At 55.1% G+C, this 22,141-nt stretch overlaps 6 protein-coding genes across 6 annotated transcripts; 3 read left to right on the top strand and 3 right to left on the bottom strand.

Moving 5' to 3' along the window:
- Positions 1-1,563: 1,563 nt before the first annotated feature.
- BDP55DRAFT_127297 (uncharacterized protein) lies at positions 1,564-5,711 on the top strand. Its single transcript, XM_060565483.1, has 2 exons — positions 1,564-4,634; positions 4,706-5,711. Exons 1-2 carry the CDS (start codon positions 1,776-1,778, stop codon positions 5,468-5,470), a joined length of 3,624 nt encoding a protein of 1,207 aa, XP_060436089.1. The 5' UTR covers positions 1,564-1,775; the 3' UTR covers positions 5,471-5,711.
- Positions 5,712-7,137: 1,426 nt separating this feature from the next.
- Positions 7,138-10,238, bottom strand: BDP55DRAFT_127286 (Spc97/Spc98 family protein). Its single transcript, XM_060565482.1, has 2 exons — positions 9,914-10,238; positions 7,138-9,835 (listed from the first exon to the last, which is right to left on the bottom strand). The coding sequence occupies exons 1-2, from the start codon at positions 10,057-10,059 to the stop codon at positions 7,297-7,299; spliced, it is 2,685 nt and encodes an 894-aa protein (XP_060436088.1). The 5' UTR covers positions 10,060-10,238; the 3' UTR covers positions 7,138-7,296.
- Positions 10,239-10,663: 425 nt separating this feature from the next.
- On the top strand, positions 10,664-12,664 carry BDP55DRAFT_127264 (transcriptional regulator of RNA polII, SAGA, subunit-domain-containing protein). Its single transcript, XM_060565481.1, has 4 exons — positions 10,664-11,003; positions 11,061-11,350; positions 11,408-11,519; positions 11,572-12,664. The coding sequence occupies exons 1-4, from the start codon at positions 10,769-10,771 to the stop codon at positions 12,288-12,290; spliced, it is 1,356 nt and encodes a 451-aa protein (XP_060436087.1). The 5' UTR covers positions 10,664-10,768; the 3' UTR covers positions 12,291-12,664.
- Positions 12,665-12,938: 274 nt separating this feature from the next.
- BDP55DRAFT_540084 (AMP-binding enzyme) lies at positions 12,939-14,694 on the bottom strand (the record flags this gene model as incomplete). The annotated part of the gene is made up of 2 exons (XM_060568089.1): positions 12,939-13,013; positions 13,069-14,694. The coding sequence occupies 2 exons, from the start codon at positions 14,692-14,694 to the stop codon at positions 12,939-12,941; spliced, it is 1,701 nt and encodes a 566-aa protein (XP_060436086.1).
- A 2,529-nt stretch (positions 14,695-17,223) lies between these two features.
- On the top strand, positions 17,224-18,337 carry BDP55DRAFT_540151 (NADH-ubiquinone oxidoreductase 24 kDa subunit; the record flags this gene model as incomplete). Its single annotated transcript, XM_060568098.1, has 3 exons — positions 17,224-17,349; positions 17,490-17,780; positions 17,963-18,337. The coding sequence occupies 3 exons, from the start codon at positions 17,224-17,226 to the stop codon at positions 18,335-18,337; spliced, it is 792 nt and encodes a 263-aa protein (XP_060436085.1).
- A 243-nt stretch (positions 18,338-18,580) lies between these two features.
- On the bottom strand, positions 18,581-20,962 carry BDP55DRAFT_642534 (kelch domain-containing protein). The gene has a single exon (XM_060573460.1). The coding sequence runs from the start codon at positions 20,520-20,522 to the stop codon at positions 18,744-18,746; it is 1,779 nt and encodes a 592-aa protein (XP_060436084.1). The 5' UTR covers positions 20,523-20,962; the 3' UTR covers positions 18,581-18,743.
- Positions 20,963-22,141: the final 1,179 nt, after the last annotated feature.

Here is a 22,141-nt window from a genome sequence, read left to right as displayed (position 1 = left end):
TTCAGTTGAGACGCTGCATGTCTAGACCTGGGTGATTAAATTTTGTTTTTCTCTTTTCCCCCAATCCGGGACCTGCATCTGCGACCTTGTGGCCTCTTGAACGGCTTCAGCTGCGGTCTTGCTCTAACAGACCGGATCCACTTTGAGGCGCGTAGTCACGTGTATGTCTAGCTGGTTTGGGAAATATTGTAAACAACACACACACGCCACGCGCGCCATCGCGAAAAGAAGCAGCGACTTTCCCAGTGTCCACATCTGCACGCCCTTTCTCAGTTCCTCCCCCCCCCCCCCCCCCCGTTCCCGTTCCAGTCTTTCCCAGAGCGTCCAGTCAAAGTTCTCGCCTTCACCAGCAAGAAAAAGTCTCCATCCTGACTACGATCCCCCGGCTTGTGCGTGCCATCCCTCTGCCTGTCTTCTACGTAGGTACCTACGGCTTGCCTGCATCGACCATCCATTCATTCATTACCTGCCCGGTCGTGGTCTCTTAGTCTTGACTCTTCCTGCCCATCTTTCGCCCGCCCGCGCCCAGTGTCCCACACGCAGCAAGTCACAAACCCACTCGACTCGCGCTGCGCTGCGCTGCGCTACACCTTTCGCACTTACACCCGCAAACCCGCAACCCAACTACCACCCACTTCACCCACCCGCTCGCTCTTGACGCACACAACCCGACGCACACACTCACCGCGCATCCTCCTCTTCCCCGAATCCTATTTGCGCCTACCTCTCTCCTACCCTCACAACTCCTTCCATCCCCTTCCCGTTTTGTCTGTTACGTCTATCTCCTTGCCGCGTTTCCAAGTTTTTGGTCCTCTTCCCGACAAAGTCACCCTACCTTCCCCCAGGGTCCTTTTCGCCACTCGCACGCGCGATTCTCTGTCTCTCATCAGACGACGGGGACGCAACAAGAAGCCGTCTACCTACCCTTCCTTCATGCGATGACTTGAGAAAGTCGTCCGCCGATCACGAATCGCCAACTGAAGCGGAATGAAGATGCGAAGCAAGACGCATATCTGAACGTTCCTGCTCGACTTTGACCAAAACTACCCCCCTCAGACTTTAGCGCCATGCAGTAGGTGCACTTGCGCTCCCGTCCCGTCCCTTCCTTCTCTGTCTGCCTACGTGCCTACCTACTCTGGCCTCGCCTCGTCTTGTCCTCCTGCCTGGACCCTCTTCTTCCTCCTTTTCTTTCAGCCTTCTTTTCTGCAACATCGCGTCCACACCCATCATCACACCAAGAACGAGGGCGCCCTTTCCGGCTGACCAGGCCACTTCGCCTCGTCCACGTGTAACCAGTACTGGCTCAAACACACCTTGGACCCTTAAACACTCGTCCAGTCCTATCACCATCTTGGGATAAACCCCACGAAAACAACGACGACAACGACCTCGTACTCCCTACCCTGCGCGCCTTGGGACTGCTGCCCTCGCCTCTCGTACTCGTAGTCAGCATCCCTCCGATCGTCGACGGAACGCCAGAACAACACGCGCTCTACCTAGCCTTCACCTCCAGCACCTACGGCATATCACCATCGACCGCGCTTTGCTCTACCACCTACCTACACCATAGGTTCATCAGCGGAACAGTATACAACGACGAATACCAGCGACAGATTGTTTGGAACAAGGATTGATTCATTGCTTGCTGAGCACACCTACCGCCTACACAATCACATCACTTCCTACAAGTGAATCAGCTCTTTGTATTTCGACAGCGAACAACAACACCAGAAGAAAGACAACCAATCATTACGACACCCAAGAACACCTTCACCATGTCGTTCTCCAACAGCAGTGGCGGGACACTCACTGTTCCCAGCCCCACGCACGTCCATCATGTAGATGTGCTCGCATCATCAGTCAGGAGCCTGCGAAGGTCCCTTTCCCGATCACCTTCAAAGTTCAGCCTGGCGCGTACGAACTCCCCCAGCTCAGAGAGCTCACACAGCGGTTCCCATACACCTGTGCAAGAACAATCGCCCTGCCGACGATACACTCCTACCCCTACGCCTCCCAGTAGCAGCCACAACAACATCAACTTTGGGGATTTCCAGAGCCATACACCAGCGGGGCTTCCTCCCTCTATGACCTCGACAACGCCCTTTAGCTCTCCACCAACTCTTGCCACACCCTTTCGCCCCAGCGTTCGACTTTCTCTTCGTTCGGCGAAATCCTCAAAGGCAACCGGCAGCCCCTCGAGGCCAGCGACTCGGTTAAGGACGTCGCCTAAATCCCCCCTCAAACGCGCGCTCAACGCTACAACAGAATCGGGGGTAAATTCCACTCCTTCCTCATCTTCAAGCTCGGAGGCCTCGGGCCAGGAAAATAACCAGTCTTCTGCACAACAGAGTCCGCATTCCCGATCGTCGCTCCAAAAATCATCACGCCATAGCCTTCATCTCGACGTATCCGGCCACGCTCAGCAGTCGAATATTTTCAAGCATCTGGAAGGCCAGGGCGATTCGCAAGGAGCACCGGGGTCCGGCGCTCTCAAGCGCAGCGACGCGATCATGAATCTCGATCAGGCATCGCTAGGTAGCCCCGTCGCGAAGCGAAGGAGTTTACACGGTATTTCAAGCTTTGGTCAAAACACATCTGATTTCACCATTTTCGACAATACCAGCAGCACGCCGAGCAAGTCCAACTTTGACATCCATGACGAGGCGAATCGTGAGCGAGAGTACGAGCTCTTTGGCTCGCCAAGTGTTCCTGCTCCGAGAGAGCCCCTCCCATCGCCTACCCCGCCTCCTCAAATTCCCAGAAGAACCGGCTCTCTGCGACGTTCAACGCTGCAGCAGAGACAGCATGATCGAAGCTCGTGGGGACGCAAGTCTGGCGCGAGCCACTTGGCTCAGATGAGCGGAGATTTCTCTACTCCCAACGTCAAGAACAGGCCCCGCCTATCGATGGATCAGTTTCTCCCCCCTCAGCTCCCTCGGGATAGCCCCTTCAACTCAAACGGGCCTCTGCCCAATCCCTCTGCCCATCCCGTTGAGCGGTCTTCGCATCAGCCTCATCCGCTGTCAAAGACGCTGGTGACCTCGACGTCTGGTAACAGCCTCGAGGAGCAGAACAACAGCATGCCTCCTCCCTACGTCTTTGAGAAGCCACGAGCTCCGCTCAACTTCGCCAAGTCGATGCCCTACGGTTCTTCTCGGCCACTCTTCATGCAGGAGGAAAATGAGACTGTCACACCTTTCAAGGCAGCTAAGCCATGGGCGGGAGCTTTCATGTCTACCGGCCTCGTTTCGAAGGTCAACCGCAACCCGGAGGAAGACAACAAGCTCACGATGCCTGATACGCCCTGCAAGAAGCCTACTAACGGCTTTGCCACCTTCCCACCTCCGCCTGGAAGCGCCATCAAGAAGAACAACCGTTACTCTTTTGGCGGTATGCCTTCGACTCCGTTCGTTGCCCCTGGTGCTCCGTCACGCAGCACGTTTGGTGGCAATCCCGGAAAGGGTCTCGGCATCTTCCAACGGCTCGGATCGCGCCATGCACGCAGAGGCAGTGTCCTGAGTCTGGATGATGATAAGAAATTCTCCCTCGACACGAACTTTAACATCGGCCTTGGGGCTGAAATCGACGCCCCTCCTACCCCCACGAAACATGGACTCACACCGAGCAAGGGTCTCACTCCCAGCTTGAGCAACTTGAGCGAGCAGAGCATCGAAAGCCCCAGCGCTAAGAGGTCACTTCCACCTCCAATGTCAGCTGTGCGGCCGATGATCTCTAGAGAATCTACTGGTATGTATACCGCTCAGGAGCGGTCTGACGACAAGAGTGCCAGTTGCCCCCTCCCGAGTTCCCCGCTCGGTTCAATTAGCTCTCTTGCCGATGGGCTGTCTCCTACGCAGCGTCTTTCTTTGCCGTCGTTTGGTCGGTCGAGGTCTGGAAGGGGGTTTAGTGCTCCTTCGCCATTGCGGACCCGACTCTGTACCAGCCCAGCGGATTGTGATCATCAAAAGGACATGTTGGCTAAGATTACTCCTCACCATATAGCTAGCCCTGTGGAACAACGCTCCCCAAGAACTCCCTCGTCTCATGTTGTTCTTCCCGATGCCAGCTGCCTGTCAATCTCGAACCCGGCCGAGTCAACGCGGAGCACGACTACCCCGGTCACCCCATCTGGCCGGGAGTCCTTCCAAAGCACTTCGACACATCTCATGACTCCCGTCAATGCCAGTCGTGGTGGTGGCGACGTCGAAGACTCACTCTATTCCCGCTTCGACAAGGTTGAGATGACTGGCAAGGGAGAGTTCTCTTCTGTCTACCGCGTGGTCAAGAACGGATACTCCCGCGCCTCGTTCCTCTCTGTATTTAGTGGAACACCGACGAAGAACCCCCGCGAGAGTCCCGAGCCCGATCGCATCTACGCGGTAAAGAAGGCACGCCGCCAATTCACCGGACCCAAGGATCGTCTGGCCAAGCTCAGAGAAGTGCACGCGCTCCAAGCTCTGACGCACGCAGACCACGTTGTCCACTATGTCGACAGCTGGGAATACAACCAATACCTTTACATTCAGACCGAATACTGTGACGAGGGTACCTTGGACAAGTTCTTGAGCAACGTTGGTCGCAAAGGCCGACTGGATGACTTCCGTATTTGGAAGGTCATCCATGACATTGGCTTGGTAAGTAATAGTTGCCCTGTTTCTGTTTCTGTTTCTGTTTCTGTGACGACTGATGACTAACTTCGAGACAGGGTCTTCAAAGCATTCACGAAGCTGGTTTCATTCATCTCGACTTGAAGCCGGCGAACATTCTCATCACATTTGAGGGTATCCTTAAGATTGGTGACTTTGGTCTGGCTACTGAGTGGCCTGCTGCCAAGGGCGTCGACGCTGAGGGAGACAGAGAGTACATTGGCCCGGAAATCCTTCGCGGTGATTTCAACAAGCCTGCAGACATCTTCTCACTCGGTCTGATTCTGATTGAGATGGCTGCCAATGTCGTCCTTCCCGATAACGGCCCTACTTGGGTTGCTCTTCGCTCCGGTGACTTGTCTGAAGTTCCTAGCTTGACCTTCAGCGCCACCACTACGACAAGTTCATACCGAGACGCCGCTGGTGTTCCTACCATGCAATCACTGGATGACCCGCTTCTCGGCCAGACCAGTGCTCCGGATATCAGCCTGCACTCGGGAATCGCCCCTACTCGGGTGAATGTCGTCATGGACGACGAGAGCAGCCCTTTCATTACACGGAAGCGCACCGAGCTCAGATCCCCTCCGGACTTCATGAGCGACCCTTTCCACCCCAGCTCTCTGGATCAGATCGTTCGCTGGATGGTCAGGCCCGAGCCTGGCGAGCGACCCACCATTCAACAATTACTGACCACCACGGCGATGTCGTGGGTCGCGGAACGTCGCAGATCAGCTGCGACTGTCTTCGAAGGCGTCTGGGGACCTAGCGAGTCCACCGCACTTGCCACATTGGTAGACGAAGACACCGAAATGATGGACGTCTAGACACGTCCGTCACGTACACATGCCGCCTTTATCGGCATGGAATTTTACTCACGACTCTGGATATACAGAGTGCGTGGAGTCCTTGAACGCATTGTCTGGATTGATCGACTCTGGCTGCATCTTTCTTGCAGTGGATACAGCGAATTCGAATTGGAATCCAGGAAGATGGCGTTGGAAGGCGAGCTCGTGTCTCGCAGTCTTTGATGGCTATCGGAATTTTACTTTATTGCGGCGGCGTACACCTTACGAAATCACGATGCTACGGTTCAGCCTTGTGGCGAGTTCAGCAAGATCTGCTGTGAAGACTATGTTGGTCTTCCTCTTTGGTCGTACGCTCAGCGGTATATCACGATTTCAAACTGTTCGACTCCGCGGACGAGTTTTGGCGTCAATCCTCTCGGCATGCCTAACGCAGGCACTCGCTTGCAAAGCATCGCCAGAGATATTTGTTTCGAAAAAGAAAGTTGGAAAGTCTGGCGGCTCAGTGGCATGGCTCATCAACTGTTGAGCCTTCTCCTCTGCCATGGCTGCGGCCGCCACGAGACTTTCGTGTATAGACTAGATCTGGATTCTGAGAGACGAGCCTGGAAAGGCACTGTCTCGACAACAACCCTGGCGTCGAGTACGAAAACAAAAACGGGAACCAGGAAAAACAACGGGCTTTAGAGAGACTCGAAACACGCGATTCCTTATGGGTCTCTGGTTCACAGCACCATAGGGCAATGACGGTACCAAAAAGGCTTCGATGAGAAACGGAGGCTCCGGGCTGCATTGCACGTGCATCACAACTTGTACATATGAGTAATTTTGTCAGAGTATCGGCTGGCGGTTGGGAGAGGAGGAAAGGAAACGGGCATCTCTTTTGTTCTGTGTCTTCGAGCACATTCATCGCCCTGGGTATGGTTTTTTCTCTAAACATGTTTCTTCTCTTGTGAGGAAACTCTGCATGGTAGCCGTATCATACGTGTTTACCCAAGGATCAGATAGATCATCTCCTGGCCAGACTGCGCCTGTTCCCTTTGTCATTGGGAAGGTTGCAATCTTTTTTGGCTCATGATTCCATGACGAAATGGCATGATAGTTATGAACTTTTCATTAAAAATTCACTCGAGGTCCCTAATGTTTGTATGCGAATATTGTTTGCCTGTGTTTCAAGTCTCCTACACTATTCGTGAATTCTAGTGGTGAGTACAGTAAGTACAAGTCCCATAACTGGCGCAGTGGCTCTTGGCGAACCCCACGGGGTAGAACAGCCATGCAAAGTGAGATTTACTGCAAGGTGACAAGTAATTGTGAGGATGGGTAGGTAAGGTACTTTCGTCATTCATGAGAGGCTTCTCTGAGTTCTCCTGCGTAAAAGCTCCAATCAAGTGTTCTTTCCGCCGTCTTCCATCCCGCTATCCAGGTATGCGAAAACTGCAAACGCCCCTAATTCTAAATGTCTGTGAACGTAATTCTGTTCCCGCCCACCGACTGATTCAGCCCCCACTGGCGAGAAAGGCAAAGTAAAGAAGAGTCAGGTAGTTATCATCTCCCCTCCCGCGAAGTTCCCGCCAAATCGCATGGCCAATTTGTCTCAGCCCTGAGCCCTCAAATGCCTCGCTTGGCCCCCAAAACTTCCTCCTCTGAGAACTGACTCTGGTTCTTCAGCCGGGATTTGAAAGCCTTCCACGCGATCGAGATTCACGCTGCGTGTGTGGGGCTGTCACTTTCGCGTTCATTCCATCTGTGCCGCCTTCTAATATTCAGCTTTAATTCAACTCTAATGCCAGTTCCTTTTCGGCGCAAAACTTTTCGATTCGGCTTTCCCATGTCTCGTCTCACTCTCAAGCTCTCGAGGTGTTTGCAGAGGCTGTCGAGGTGGTCTTTGTCTTCCTCCTCGAGGGCTGATAGACATCGTTGAAATTCATGGCGACACCGAGGAAACGCATGTCAACGTCCGGCTGGTACGCAAGGTCACCCAGCAGAATCTGAAGGCGGGTGCGGAACGTGGCGCCGAGCTGGCGCAGACGGTCCTGGAGGACAGGGAACTCTGACGCGACGGCCGGGTTCTCGTCCTCGCCGTCCGCTCCGGGCATGGATTCCTTCTTCTGGTGACGTGGCCCGCGGGTGGAGATGCGCATCACGTCGGCCTCCTGCCGGCGTGTAAAGTCGGAAACGCTCCAGCTGTAGAGGCCGTCGACGGAGTCGCGGTAGCTGAGCATGGCGCGCAGGAGGTCGCCGAGCTGAGACAGGTATGAGGTGCGGTCGTCTTCGCCTGTGGCCATATCAGCGTGGCGGACGCTGCGCCGCGCACCTAGGAGACCCTTGTGTGTAATGTCGTTGAGGTATCGAGTATGTGCTTTGATGAGGTCGTCCAGGGTGCAGCCTTCGCGATGTATCCGTTTCTGGAGCTCGTTCCAGGACGACTCGATGACTTCGAATAAGATGTAGTATTGCAACTGGCCAATGAAGTGAATCATCTCTGCCAGAATGCCGCGTGTTGATTTCCATGTTTGCACGACAACAGGATCAGAATTCTGGAGGACCCCGCGTGAACCTGTCATACACTTGCGCCAAGTAGAAGCGAGGGCAAACTCGACACGCTTTATGCGCCACAGAAAGTTGAATACCTTGAGGTATTGGCGATTGCCCCAATCGGTCACGACAACGTCTACCGGAGCATCGACCTTGTACTCCAGCGTGAAACAGTCCCAGCCTATGTCACCATGGGACAGCTGGAGCATCCGGGCGTCAAGGCGACGGAGGACTTCGGGTGAATCATACTGCGCATTGGATCCGCGGATAGCGTGTTCCAACTGAGCCGTCAAAGTATGTCGGTATTGTGCGCCGGCAGGGCGATCGAGGTTCGCAGCAAGGGATTCCATGAGAAGGGCGATGAAGTCGCCCTGCCCCAGCAGAATGTAGTTCTTCAGCGCCTGGAGATGCTCGAATAGGTGGAATTTGTTGGCCATGAGGTCTATGAGACGCTTCATTGTCGTCTTATATGCCTCATCGATCCAGGCCTCGAGGGTTGCCGTATCGCCATAGCGCAACTCCTTCGAGGCCGCCTTGGAGTAGTCTTCAACCCACTGAGAGTCACCGCAGCTGTGTCTGATAAAGTTGAGAGATTTGCCAATAAGGAAGACCTTTTGAGCAAAGTCTTGGGTAATGATGCTTGGGACCATGTCCTTGTCGATTTCATACTTATCTTCCCATACACTGTTCCCACCCGTCTTTGGCTCGTCCGTCTGCTTCTGTTCTTTGACAAAGAACTCGCAGAATGGGTCGAGTAGTTCGCCATCGTATATCCACCGACGCAGAATATCGTAGAACGGGCGTGTGACATGTACGAGTAGACGTTCGGCAAACGCTGCAACCATGGGGTCACCGTGCGAAGAGGAAAATCCGTGTACGAGCGAGATGAGTTGTCCACCTCTTTTACTCTCTGATTCTTCGGCGATAAGGCTCATAAGCCGCAGCCCCATCGTGGCTTCTCGGGTCCATACTACACATCTCTTCAACGTGACGCCCGCTTTTCCTATGCCACCTCTTGGAGCGGATTCATCGAGTGAAGACAAGGCTTTGCGAATTTGACCCTCAAGAGTGGCGACGAGGCTGAGATATGACCGCAGCTCACCGCCTATGGCAGCTCGAATACTTTGTCTCAGCAAGCCCTGTGCGGGGGACTTGACAAAGACATCGAGACGTCGGTATAACAAAGATGGCTCGGCTACTGTGTGTAGTAGAGAGATGATCGGAGGTGGTAAAGTCGGGGGTAAGGTGATGGTATCGGGCCGCGAGAAGGGCAGGGTAGTCGAAGATAGTCCTTGGAGAGTAAAGGGAAGATCTCGCAAGAGCATCGTCTCGGAAGGGTCAATCTCGACGTAATTATCGGCCAGTAAGGTGGATTTCAAGTTCACTTGTCGCTTGTCCGTTTCTGAGCCATCTCCCTCCTTCTCCTTCTCCTTTTCCGAGTCTTTTTCTCTTTCGTCAACGGATTTACTGTTCTTGGTGTGGTTTGGGGGAAAGTTCTTCAATCCTTCTGGCGCAAATGCATCGTCGAACTCCTCTTCTTCTTGCCTCGATATCGGTGTAGAGTTCTTGGACGACCGTTCTCTTTCATGTTTCCTGAATGGGTCGCGCTGCGTTTGTGGAGGAGGTTTCGGTGGAACAAGAGGAAGCGGCTCGCTTGGATCGGGCGAGTCGCCGAGCTGATAGAGGAGGTAGAGGATAGCCCATTTCTGGCCTAAGACTGGTAATGAGAGAAGACGGGTATAAAGGTTCGAGAAGCGCAGCGCTTGGCTTGGGTTGCTCTGTATGAGCTTCCGCTTGATCAGGTCGGAGGCGTGGTTGACATCGGAGGAAATGGCGGGGGACGCGGGGCTAAAGGTTGACCGGTCAGCGACATGGCATACAAGCGGTCGAACACTACGTGAAATTGCAATTGGTCTCAAGACTTACGCATCCAAAATTGACTTGACCAGCTCGAAGCAGTTGTCGTGTCTCTCCTGGGCCGCGGCATCGTCCTCATGAGGGTCGTTGGGTACCAAGTGTGCGATTAGGCTGTCGACGGCACCGGCAATGCGATGCTCTCGGTTGGCGGACATGATGGCATTGCTGGACACTGACCACCTCGAGATTCAAAGACAAGGTGAAGCCGTCTCGGGAGGGATGCCACAGCGAGAGGGGAAAGGAAGACTTGAGCTTGAGGTGAAGAGCAGATCATGCGCCAGTCAATGTCATAAATCGCACTGATTTCGTTGTTGTACTCGCAGCATTGCAGCTCGCTGTGAGAGACGCGCCGGACGCGACCTCACAGTGTTGCTGATGCCAATTGCAAGCAGCCTACAGGGGCTCACGGGGAAGTGGTCAGAGCGTTAGTGGATGTATCAGAAACCCTTGCGGCCTGCCAACTCACATACTAATCTGTGGTCCCCACTACTTCTTCCCCAGGCTCGGCCCTCCCCTAGCTTTTGTCGTCAGACAGTTCGGCAAAATTTCCATCGACAACGCAGTGCAGCACCTCTCAATCGCATCCCGTCTTCCTCCACTATACGAGACGGAGCCGGACCCAACCACTGGAACCTCACTCCCGAACTTCGTCATCACGCCTGCGCCCACAACATGCCCCGTCCATCGAGATAGTACCGAATTCGCGATCGCATTGTCGCTCTCTTTCGTTCTATGCTACTCATGAACATACTTTCCACCCTGCGCCGAGTCCTGCCCGCCGCCGCTGCTGCTGCACGCGACTGTCGCTCAGCTCCACTAATACGCTCGACGACGTGATCTGCCTGTCTGGCATCCCGTGTCGCAATGCCCGACATCGACCCCGCGGCTTTGAGCAGCCGCCCATCAGTAAATCTTTCCACGCCGACGCTTTCCACCAAATCCATCACTGTACAACCTCCCGGTTCTGTCAAAGCCGCCAAAACAAGTCAGATCATACCCGCCCGCATTGACCTAGAGCCGCTTTATACCGCCTTGAAGCAGGCCATCGGCCCGGAAGCATGGGTCATCTACAAGGAGTCAACCACAGAGTTTCTCATCGGTAAGCAACTCCGGATATCCGCGCAATCATCACTCGGAAGCTAACATCCGCATCTAGGTCGATTGAATCAGACCGAATACTCAGAACGGATCGATCCTATCCTCACATCTTCCAATGGCGAAAAGGAACACCTCCATAATCAGCTAATTGCTGCGATATACGGCAATGTCACAAGGGAGATGCCCGACCAGGGGCTTGCCACTTGGGTCAGCGCCAACGACAAGCCCACCGCTCCTGTCGGCAGTAAGCCTGTATCTGGAGATGCGGCGGAGCGTCGTCTGAAGGGCGACGTGATGCAGTTGCCCACCAAAGACCGTCGGCGTATCAAGGATTTGGTTGGAAATGACGTTAGTCCTCATCCGAAGCTTGTTGAAACTCGATATGCTAACGTCAAACTCCATCAGTTCGACCCCTACGAGAGCCTCTCCAATGTGTTCCTGGATCACCACCGACGACAGCCCAAGCCGGCCGACGTACCACCTAGCGCAGGGGGCATTGGTGGTATCAATAAGATGAGTGAGTGGGACCTCGGCTTACTGGTAAAGGCCGAATGCTGACTGAGTTGTAGATTTCGATTTGGAGATTCGCAAGCGCTTTGCGCAACCATTGGCCGGAGAGTCTGGCGAGTTTCCCGATGCCCCTGTAGTCGAAGGCAGAATGCTGCCGTTCTGCTACGAGGCTGGACTCACGAGCGGTCACGTCCAGGATGCGCCACACTTCATGACAGTTGCGACCGAAACATTCATCAAGGAATCACTGGCCGCCATATTTGCCAAGACAAAGAGCAACGGCCCTGGAGAAGGCGCCACCGCTGGGTTTGGAGCGGGTACGCAATGGATCCAAACCCATAAGTACCGACACCAGCTCGTCAAGGAGGAGGATGCAGCCCTGCGAGGTGACCTCACACGCGATAAGAGCGGTCTTCTACCTATTGAGTCGAAGGCAGCAAGCGAGCGTGGACCCCTTGGCATGGCCGACGTACGGATTGCCTTGGAGATGGCCGATAGCGGCTTAGCGCAGTTCCCTATCATCAACACAGCCATATCGTATGGCTACCGTGAAGGAGAGCTCGAGAATTGGCACGATTACACATGGCTCCCGGGTCTCGAACCTCCTGGAGCCAAGAAAGAAGCTTCTGATATCAAACCGGTGATCACAGAGCAGCTGCCCAACGGCCACGTCGATGCAATGGAAATTGACTCGGAGCCCTGGTGGGAAGGTGCAGATCCTCAAGATATGAGCTCCCTTGACTCTGTTCTTGATTCGTGTCTTGCAGTTGGATCATAGTACGGACAACCACCGACACGGTCATGGGTTACTAAGAGAGACAAGGTGTACGCCAAGCGCTTTCTCAAGGGTATCCATCCCGTTTACAAAGATTGGGGGCGCTTGTGGGGCTGGAATAAAAGATCACTTCGATCACGTCGAAGCCGAAAGGGTTGATCGAGGTGTCCTCATGACACCGTCGAAGACCATGGTTTCCAGCATCGAACTTTCATCAGCATTGGCATCAGGCAAGGCGTCATTGGGTTTTCGCCATTTGGCAAGTTTGGTCGGTTTTCCTTTTCATCGTGCTTTATCCTGAGTGGAAGGATAACTGGGGGCGGCACACTTTGTGCACGCTTTCGTCGAGTAACAAAGGGGCAGGGAGTTCACGGTTGTTTAGCAACGGAAGGGTTCTGTACAGTATGGACGATACCCTATTGCTCACTTCAAGTGAGCCAAATATTTGGAAGGTGGGCGAAAGATAGCTCTAGTCAGTGGAACGTTATAGACGAATTTATGTAACATTATCGGAAGTTCCCAATCGGGAGCCACTCTATTTGGTGACTTTGTTCTTCCTGAGCTGCTATGTTACGTTGAAGCTATGTAAACCCCCTCCACCTCTGAAGTGTCATTCGATAAATACAGTGTTTCTTGTCAATAACCGTCTTTCTACAGTTTTGCAACTGCGTCGCCAACTTCTTGCTTGGCCTTTTCTCTAAGAATCTTTCGCAGGATCTTTCCGGACTGGTTACGCCATTAGCCTTTTTGTTCAAACAATCAACAGAGGAGCAAGACTTACTGGGTTCTTGGGAATCACATCGGTAAACGACACACCGCCTTTGAGACGCTTATGCTTGGCGACACGACCTGCGAGCCACTCTGCAATCTCCTCCCCAGAGGCATTGGTATCGGGTGACCGGACGATGTATGCCCTCGGCAACTCCTCCCCGTCAATGGTAACGCCAATGACGGCAACATCAGCCACATCTTGACGCTCAAGAAGCAATGCTTCCAGCTCAGCTGGGGCCACCTGATTACCCTTGACTTTAATGAGCTCCTTCATGCGGTCGACGATGTGGAAGAGGCCGCCAGTGCTATATTCTTCAATATAGGCAATGTCACCAGTCCGCAGCCAGCGGTTGCCTTGGGCATCAGTGACGATGGTCTCGTTTGTGGCCTTGGGGTTACGCCAGTAGCCACGCATGACGGTTGGGCCCGTAATCAAGAGCTCGCCGGGAACTTTAGCCTCGGTGACCTCCTTGCCCGTCTCGGGGTCAACGAGCTTCCCCTGGCAGTTAGGCATGAGTTCACCGACGGAGGCGCTGCGGATTAGGCGGTTCGGGTCCCACGTCATGGCCGTGCAGGTGACCTCGGTCATGCCCCAGCCCTGGCGGACAATAAGGTCCTGTTTCTTGAGGATGCGCTCCGTCTGGCGAGCCACGTCCGCCGCCAAGGGCGCCGCGCCGGAGCCGACGGTCTCGAGGCTGCTGAGGTCGAACTTGGCGGTGATGGGGTGTTTTGTGAGGGCGACGAGGATCGGGGGCACGCTGACGAGCTGCGTGACGCGGTACTTTTGGATGTAGGTGAGCATCTTGACAAAGTCGAAGCCCGTCATGATGTAGACGGGGATCCCCTGCTTGGCAAAGTTGGCGACAAAGTACGTCTGCGCGTAGGCGTGGTAGAGGGGCAGGAAGCAGAGGCCGACAGAGCGGGCGACGGAGGCCTCGTGGTCCGGCTCGAGCGCGGCCACTTTCACGACGCCGGTGCCGTTGGCAACGTAGCTGTAGTGGGAGATCTCGACGCCCTTGGGCACGCCCGTCGTGCCGGAGCTGTAGTTGAGGCAGCACGTCGTCGTGTGCGCGTCGGCCGGCTCGACCCACTGGAAAGTCTCGGCCCGCGCCTTCGGGGCGATGAGCTCCGTCCAGTGGCGGGCGCCGCCCCGCGCGGGCTTCTCGGGCGCGCTGGAGCCGGGCACCGTGGTGTCAAAGACAAAGACGTTGCTCGCGGGCATGGAGACCTCCTTGGCTGCCTCGAGGGCAGTGTCGAGGCTGCCCTCGGCGGCGACCATGAAGGTTGCGCCGCTGTCCTTGAGCTGGTAGGCCAGTTCGCGGGGCACAAAGGTCGGGTTGGCGCCTGTGAAGATGCCACCGGCCATGAGGACGCCGAGGAAGACGACGGGGAAGAAGAGGTTGTTGCCCGAGAATAGGAGGACGCGGTCGCCGGGCTTGAGGCCCGCTGCTTGCAGGCCGAGGGCGATTTGCTTCGCCACGAGGCGGTAGTCGGAGAAGGTCAGGAAGTGGGTGTCTGGTCTGTCGGCGTCATAGAATGCTTTGCGGTCGGAGAGGGGAGCGTTGGAGGAGCCGAAGATCCATGTCTGCAACGAGCAGTTCGGAATGGGCTCCGACCACCGTGATTCGATAGGCATGTTGGAGTATAGATATGTGTGGTTTCTTTCGAATGATGGTTTGCTGTCGGGTGGATATTCAAGAGGGTGTTGTTACCCAAAATGAATACGAGGATTGATTTCAAATGGAGCGTTTGCGCGGTAGGTCTGTTGAGATGGGAATTTAAGGGTGATATGAAGCTCTCCCCGATGCGGGACGGAAGATGAACGGATGCCGCTGCTTGAAGGGACCTGCTGCAATAAGGTTTCTGAGCTTCTCTTGTGATCCTAGTTCTTGTTTTGACCGCGGCTCTTCGGATTGGAAATAGAATATAATATTACTGAACTTGAATCAGTGATCGTGAGTGGTTGTCTCTGAGAGAAAAGGCAGGACCCGCAACTTACACTTTGTCTTATCACACCTCACAGAGAGAAATTGTCTTTTTGTTGTCTACAAGGAAAGAGGAACCAAGACAGGCAGCAGCCGGCAGAAGTCCAGTTGAAATAAATACCAGCAGGCCATGAGGAGAACGGGGAAGACGGCAATTCCAAAGTGGATTTCTTTTTAGTCCCATTATCACTGCATGCCTACGGATACCCTTGGCCAAGGACCTCCAGGCGAAACCCCAAAGAATGACCCCCCGCGCTCCTATCGGCCAATGGCCATGGCCTTTACGGCGAGACCATGGCTTACAAGTGATGCCTCTAAACCTGGGGGGGAGCACCTTCAGGCTTCGTGACGCTAGATCTCCGCAGCAGACCCCTGTCGATGCGGGGGTTCTGAGCTATGCGCCTGGGCAAAGCTGGGGAAGATGGGAGAAGAACCGAGGCATGGCGGGTAATCCGTAGTGCGAGCGACCGGAAAAGTAGGCGGGCTGAGGAGAAGTAGGTAAAGGCAAGGTAGGGACCGGACGGACGACGACACGTCTTATTTCCTGAAAGGGTTTCCATCTCGTTCAACTCGCGATTGGGTGCCACACACACTCACTCTTGTGTCTGGTAAAGGTCTAGGACGAATTGGGGCCTAACAGGGTGCGAACCGATTCCCAGGTCATCCAGGCCCCGGAGACTCGCTTGTCTAAAACACCGAGATACAGCGAGTTCTCGTTTGGAGGTGTCTGTCGAGATGAGAGCTCGTAGTTTTGTCATGAATTGTCTCAGACAATGAGAAAGAGTCACAACTGGATAATCCGCTGTCGGAACGCGGCAAAGAACGTGCGCGAGACCACTGTCTCCCTCCTCATGTTCGTTCCACTTGATGTCGACCAGTGACCTTGTAAGCGGGCAGGAGCGGATACTATTCTGCCCTCTCCTGTATACTCTTGGCAAGCTTAAACTAGACGTCTTGCCGAACGGGGTGTTCGCAATTGAATCAACACATTGTGGTCGCACGAGTTCCTGAGGCTTGAGTCAATCTTGCATTGACCAATCGCTGCCGTTGCAAGCGATATTCTAGGTGATTTGACAACTTCTCCATCTTTGTAAGCATCCCAATCCGGAGACGGTCAATGTCTCGCTTTGGAGCCGCCTCTCTCCGAGGTACAGGCTCGGTTGTGGTTGAATAGTACCGCCTGTAAGAAATGGGGTAAGTATTAGGTGCTTATTGTTTTCTTAGCATCCGTGTTGGTCTTCTGTGGGCTCCAATTAGCTTATCTCATGGCCGTTTTGTCAGTCTTTTGATCAATCGCATAAGGGTGGTTGTTCACAACTCAGCTGAGATAGGTATCTGACGGCATTGGGGACGACAGTCGAGTTGAGTCAACTTTATCGGGTGACACTTATTGCAGATCGTTGTCTGAACTCTGGGCTGCCAGAAGGAAAGACAGAAGAAGCCGCAGGTCGACGTATCCTATTTCTTGCTACTACCTATCCTGCTTGTATTATTTTCAAAGAAAGTATAATATAAGTACCAACTAGCAAGGGCCGTAGCAACAATAGACGTATAGATGTTTGAGACGGTAACTTGGAATATGTTGAGCGCCAGATCATGTTGTCATCCACCTTAACCGGTAAGCCTACACACCCAAATGTAGTCAGGCAGTGCGATCCACGAAGTATCTGGTCCCTAGGTAGGTAATTACTTCAACAGGAGGTGGTCAGAACAACGCCGATCGAGAGCTATGCCACATCTAAACCTCCCGGGGGCTGACAAAGTTATCAAGTTTGGCGTCGCATTGTTGCTTGTTGCGGAAGCTCATATACAAATTCCAACCCCTCCGTAAGACGGTACAGGTGTGGAGATGGAGATTGAACAAGCAACGGCTCGCTCGCCGCGGATTAAACGGGTCCCTGCACAATCCCAATTATGCGCGAGTTGTGCAAGTCTCAATGACGCTTACTCGTCGACCTTTTGCCTCTTATGCCTCCACCGACCCAGAACATTACCTAATCACGCAGTAGCCGGCTCAACCAATCACAGTGATCCATTATCCAAGCAGAGCTCACGACTTTTGAACCTCCCGAATCTAAACGAACAGCACATATCCGCAATATCCCAGAGCCCAGCGTCGTTTGTCCCCCTCGTCCTCTAGCCGCCATCGCCAATTGAGCAGCCACACACCGTCCCTCGCCATGGCCTCCAGACTCTCTCCTCTCCTCTTCAGATCAGCCCTCCGCTCGGCAACGTGTCGGGCGGCGAGGCCCCAGTTCCGCGCCTTCTCCCTCACAGCCGTCCGCCCCAGCGACACCCTCCAAGTGGTAAGCCGACTCGCCTTCGCCCGTTCCCCCGACGTCAATTGTCCTCGTAGCACTGCTGCGAGGCCTCTCCGATATTTCCTTACCGCTGCTGGCACTCGTTGTCTTCCGGTTTCATCGCTAACCCTCTCCTGTCCGAATAGCACCGCGACTCCCCGAAAAACAACGCCGATGTCCCTTTCAAGTTCACCAAGGAGAATGAGGCCGTCATCGACGAGATCCTGAAGCGCTACCCGCCGCAATACAAGAAGGCCGCCGTCATGCCCATTCTCGATCTCGGCCAGCGCCAGCACGGCTTCACCAGCATCAGCGTTATGAACGAGGTCGCGCGCATGCTCGAGATGCCCCCTCAACGCGTTTACGAAGTCGCATCCTTCTACACCATGTACAACCGCACCCCCGTCGGAAAGTACTTTATCCAGGCCTGCACAACTGTAAGTCTGCCATCTTCCTGCGATACGCCCGTTCAATCTGCACTATTGGCACTCTCCGAGGGTCCCGCGGTCAGGCTATCGTGGAAAAGCGATATCTTTGATACACGCCATGGCTACAGGACCACGCAACCCGAAAATACTTGTTTCATGTCTAGGAATTATCGCTGACATATTGAAACCAGACCCCCTGCCAACTTGGCGGCGTCGGTTCCGACGTAATCGTCAAGGCCATCATCGACCACCTCGGCATTAAGCAGGGCGAGACCACAAAGGACGGCCTCTTCACCCTACTCGAGGTCGAGTGCCTTGGCGCCTGCGTCAATGCCCCCATGGTTCAAATCAACGACGACTACTACGAGGACCTTACCCCCGAGACGACCGTTCAGCTCCTTGAAGCCCTCAAGGCCACCGCCGCCGCCACCGGTGGTTCCGCCGCCGCCCAGGTCCCCAAGCCCGGCCCCATTAAGAGCGGTCGCCAAACCTGCGAAAACTCAAAGGGCCTGACGAACCTCACCGCCGAGCCGTGGGGTCCCGAGGTGACGAGGAGCGATTTGTAAAATAAAAAAAAATTGTGTGACGAGAGAGACCAGAGAAGAGGAATGGAGACAGGCGAGGGGAGAATATCTCAACGCGCGTGCGGAAGTTCGGGATAAGCTCACGAAATGGGCTCAAGCGAAATGGAATAGAGCCGGTGGGAGTCCGGCTTGTATATAAAACACAATGTGCTGTATTCGGAATGCATGGGATCGGTTTAGAGATTCATCTGTCTTCTGTCCCTTACCCCCCGGAGACAGCGAATATCTGCCTAATTTCCTTTTTTTTTATCTTGTTAAACGTGATGAGATTATTTTCTTCATCACTTGCTATTGAGTCGCCGCTCGAATTCTGCTGTGTTTGATATCAACCTTGGGAAAAAAAAACCATCTTCTATGCAAATTTTATGCAATTTAGAAACGAGCCATTTCACTCGGGGATCCTCAGGATCCAGCCGTCTCGCAATCTCTTGTTCTCGGAGCTCAGTCCTCCCCAGACAACGACACCAGCCTCCTCTACATCACCCATCGCCGCCGCCCCAAACCATCCGCGCGGCGCAGGCTCGCCGTCGTCATTGTCGTCGTCGTACGGCTCCATTGACAGCCTTGTCCACTTGCCCTCGCCCGTGGGACGGCCAATGGCCTGCAACATGGCGTCACGCACGCTGGCGGCCGTCATACCGAGCGGCGGGACCTGGAACGCCCACACGTCGTCCCACATTGCGCCGGCGCCGGCGTGGCCGTCTGCGCTAGGCTCGCGCTCGCCCATGATGAGGAGGAGGTACTCCCGGCCTGCGCCGACGGTGACGGCTTCGAGACCCGCTACGCTGCGGTGACCGGGCCAGGTCTGGCCGGGAACGAGGTGGATCTCTTGCTCACCGGCACCGGCACCGGCAGCGACGGTTGCGCCCGCGCCTTGGGCGATGCTCTGCCAGCCGCCGCGGCCGTGGACGGCGATTTCGCCCTTGGAGACGCCGTCGTCAAAGGTGTCCATCTCGAGATGGATGAAGTCGAGCTGGCCACCGATTTCGCCCTTGCCGTCGTACCCGCCGAAGCGGAACAGCCGGCTCTTGCTGACGGTAATGGCGGCGCCACCGCGCGCGGGGCCGGGTGCCGAAGGTAACTGGCTCCACACCCGGCTCCGCACGTCAAAGGCCCAGAGATCGTTGGTGCGCTCGCCGTTGGCGAGGCAGCCGGCGTGGACGAACAAGGTGCCGTAGCCGTCGTCCTCCTCGTCGGTGGCGTTGGCTGCGGCGTGGCCTACGATGGGGGCCTGGGGGATGCCGACGTCGGCGCTGTCGCCTTGGGCCCAGGCCCTCCAGGTCTGCTTTGCGCGGGCGTGCTTGGGGGCGAAGTCGCGCGGGCGTTCGGTCGCAGCGGCGGAGTGGTAGCTGCGCGGGGAGGGCATGGGGAGGTTGGTGACGCCGGGAGCGGGCGGTACGGGGTCAAGGAAGGACCAGGAGTTTGTGCGAGTGTCAAAGACCCAGACACGGCCGGCCTCCTCGAGGGGGGCCATGTCCGGACCGCCGCGGCCGCCGTAGAGGAAGATACGGCTACCGATGACAGCGGTTGCGTGGCCAACACGCGGGCCCGGGACGTTGCCGAGGGCGGGGGGTTCGGGCAGGGCGGGGCCTTTGCCTTTGTCTGCCGCGGTGGGAAGCGCATTTGTGGTCTGCTCGCCGGCTCCGAGGGACGAGTATTCTTCTTCTTCTTCTCCGGTGACGCCTGGTGAGGCAAGAGATACATCGTCGAGGAGCTGTTCCTTCAGAGCGGCCTTCTCCTCGACATCGCCGGACGCCTCGGGCTGCTCCTCTTTGACAATCTTCTCCTCCGTCTGTTTCGGGGCGGGCTCGGGGTCGGCGGGCGGGGTATATTGTTTCGCGGGAGCAGACTTGATCTTGTAGTAGTCGGCACCGGCGCTGTTGTAGGGAAGCCTAATAACGTGGACGTCGTTGTCGACGGGTTCACGGGGGTTGACCTCGCCGCCAAAGACGTACGCAGAGCCATTGACGACGTTGACGGTGTGGGAGGAGCGGGCGAGAGGCGGGACATCGATTCTTTCCCATGTGCCCTTCATGGGCTTGGGACCGGTTCCGCTGGACAGAGACGGCCTCTTGACATTAGGCATGTTGGGCATGTTAGGCAGGTTCTGCGGGAGAGATTGGAGGATCTCGGTCGTCCGCCGCTTGAGAGCTCCGAAAGACTCCATGTTTGCTGTAGGATGCTGGTTCACGGTATGGGATATCGTTTGCCAGGTGGGAGAGAGGAAAGAGAGAAAAGAGTGGGCGGAAATGGGTCAAGATGAAGTCAAGTTTGTATGCTGACTGCGTTTGCTGATGTGATGTTCGGGGATTGGCCTTAATGATATGACGTAGCGAAGCGGTGCTCTGCTCTGCTCAGCTCAGCTCAGGGTGCCTTTTTTTGGTGGGTTGTAAGCGGGCAGTGTAAACAAGCTCCGGATGCGGATCAAACGGCGATGAATGGGTGAAAGAGGGAGCAACGAAGGTAAAGGGAAGTAAGGCACAAGCTGGTCCCACGGGTGATATGATAGATGGACAATTAGAAAAGAGAGTTTCCCCCTTTCTTAACTACCCAAGGTAAGGTAAGTTGCCATCTCGTTCTCTCGTTCTCTCGTATCACACAGGCGCTTGTTGCCAGCGGCGCGGGCTTTGTGCGATGGAGGATGGCTCAGCTTGCAGAGGGAAGCGGGGTGCGGGCGCAGGCTTCCAAGAGCTCCCCGTACTGTTCGCCCTATCAGGGGTGACAGAAGGATGCCAGCGGTGTATCTTAGTGGACAGCGCCAGGCACCTAGTGGTCGGCAGTGCTGCTGGTGGGGTTTAGTCGCCGGCTTCTTAGCAGGGACCTCCTGTTTTTGGGGTTCACTGGCAGCAAGAGACCCTGATTCCCGTCTGTTCCTCGGAAAGTCAACCCGGAAAACTGTACTGGAAGGTAAGGTGTAGTGTGCAGAACCTGTTTCGACCCGGGCAGCGATCCTTGGCTTTCATCGCCGGGGAAACAAGCTTATCAAAACATGTTTCGCAAACTTTACAGATATAGCCAGGGCATTCTCTTGTTGATCGCCAGACTGACGGCAGCCCAACTGGCAGAACACCAATGGTGCCACAGCATCCCCCTCTAGACACGACTCAGCATGATCCCACCTTGGCCCCTCAATAGCTGTATATTGGAGACGACGATGCCCAATCACAAGCTGATCTCATCGACAAACGGCAAAATGCCTTGCAGGTAATCCGTACCCAGAAGATAGAAATCCCTCGTATTGCTCGTTCCTTGCATTCGCTTTCGAGATTGCGGGTCTCCTTATACCGAAGCCGCGGAATCATCATCATCGGGGACCGGTCAATTCTGTCTCTTGATCGCTCTCCTGCCAGCAACATTTGATCCTGTTCTCGGCACTCGTTCTTTGGGGAGCTACAAAGCAGTTCTCGATAGGGCGATACGTTTGTTTGATCGATTGACGGCTAGGTACACTTTCCTCGCAACCTTGATACGTCAGGTACCTGGTACCTAAGGTAAAGCATCAATTTTGCCTCGATGCCTTCCTATCGTAGGGTAAGGTGCCAAGTTACACCTGAAGCGTGCCTGCCCATCGGCTCTCCGGTCGGAGCGACCTCGGCCCCGCGCGACCACCCGGTTCTACGAGCCCGTTGCTCCACCCCGACCCCGGTCCCGCAACCCAGCACCGAACAGATACCGGACTAGATAAATTACAACGGCGACCACGCGCCGTGGCAACGTCCAGCATGCCGTTACAGAACGTAAGTAAGCATGAGAAGCCACCCGCTGGACCGAAGAAACCAGCTTACG

Source organism: Colletotrichum godetiae (genome assembly GCF_030913485.1).
Source record: "Colletotrichum godetiae strain CBS 193.32 chromosome Unknown BDP55scaffold_2, whole genome shotgun sequence".
In the NCBI taxonomy this organism is placed as follows: domain Eukaryota; kingdom Fungi; phylum Ascomycota; class Sordariomycetes; order Glomerellales; family Glomerellaceae; genus Colletotrichum; species Colletotrichum godetiae.
The sequence above is the reverse complement of the archived record's forward strand: the minus strand, read 5'-3'. Positions and strand labels throughout refer to the sequence as shown.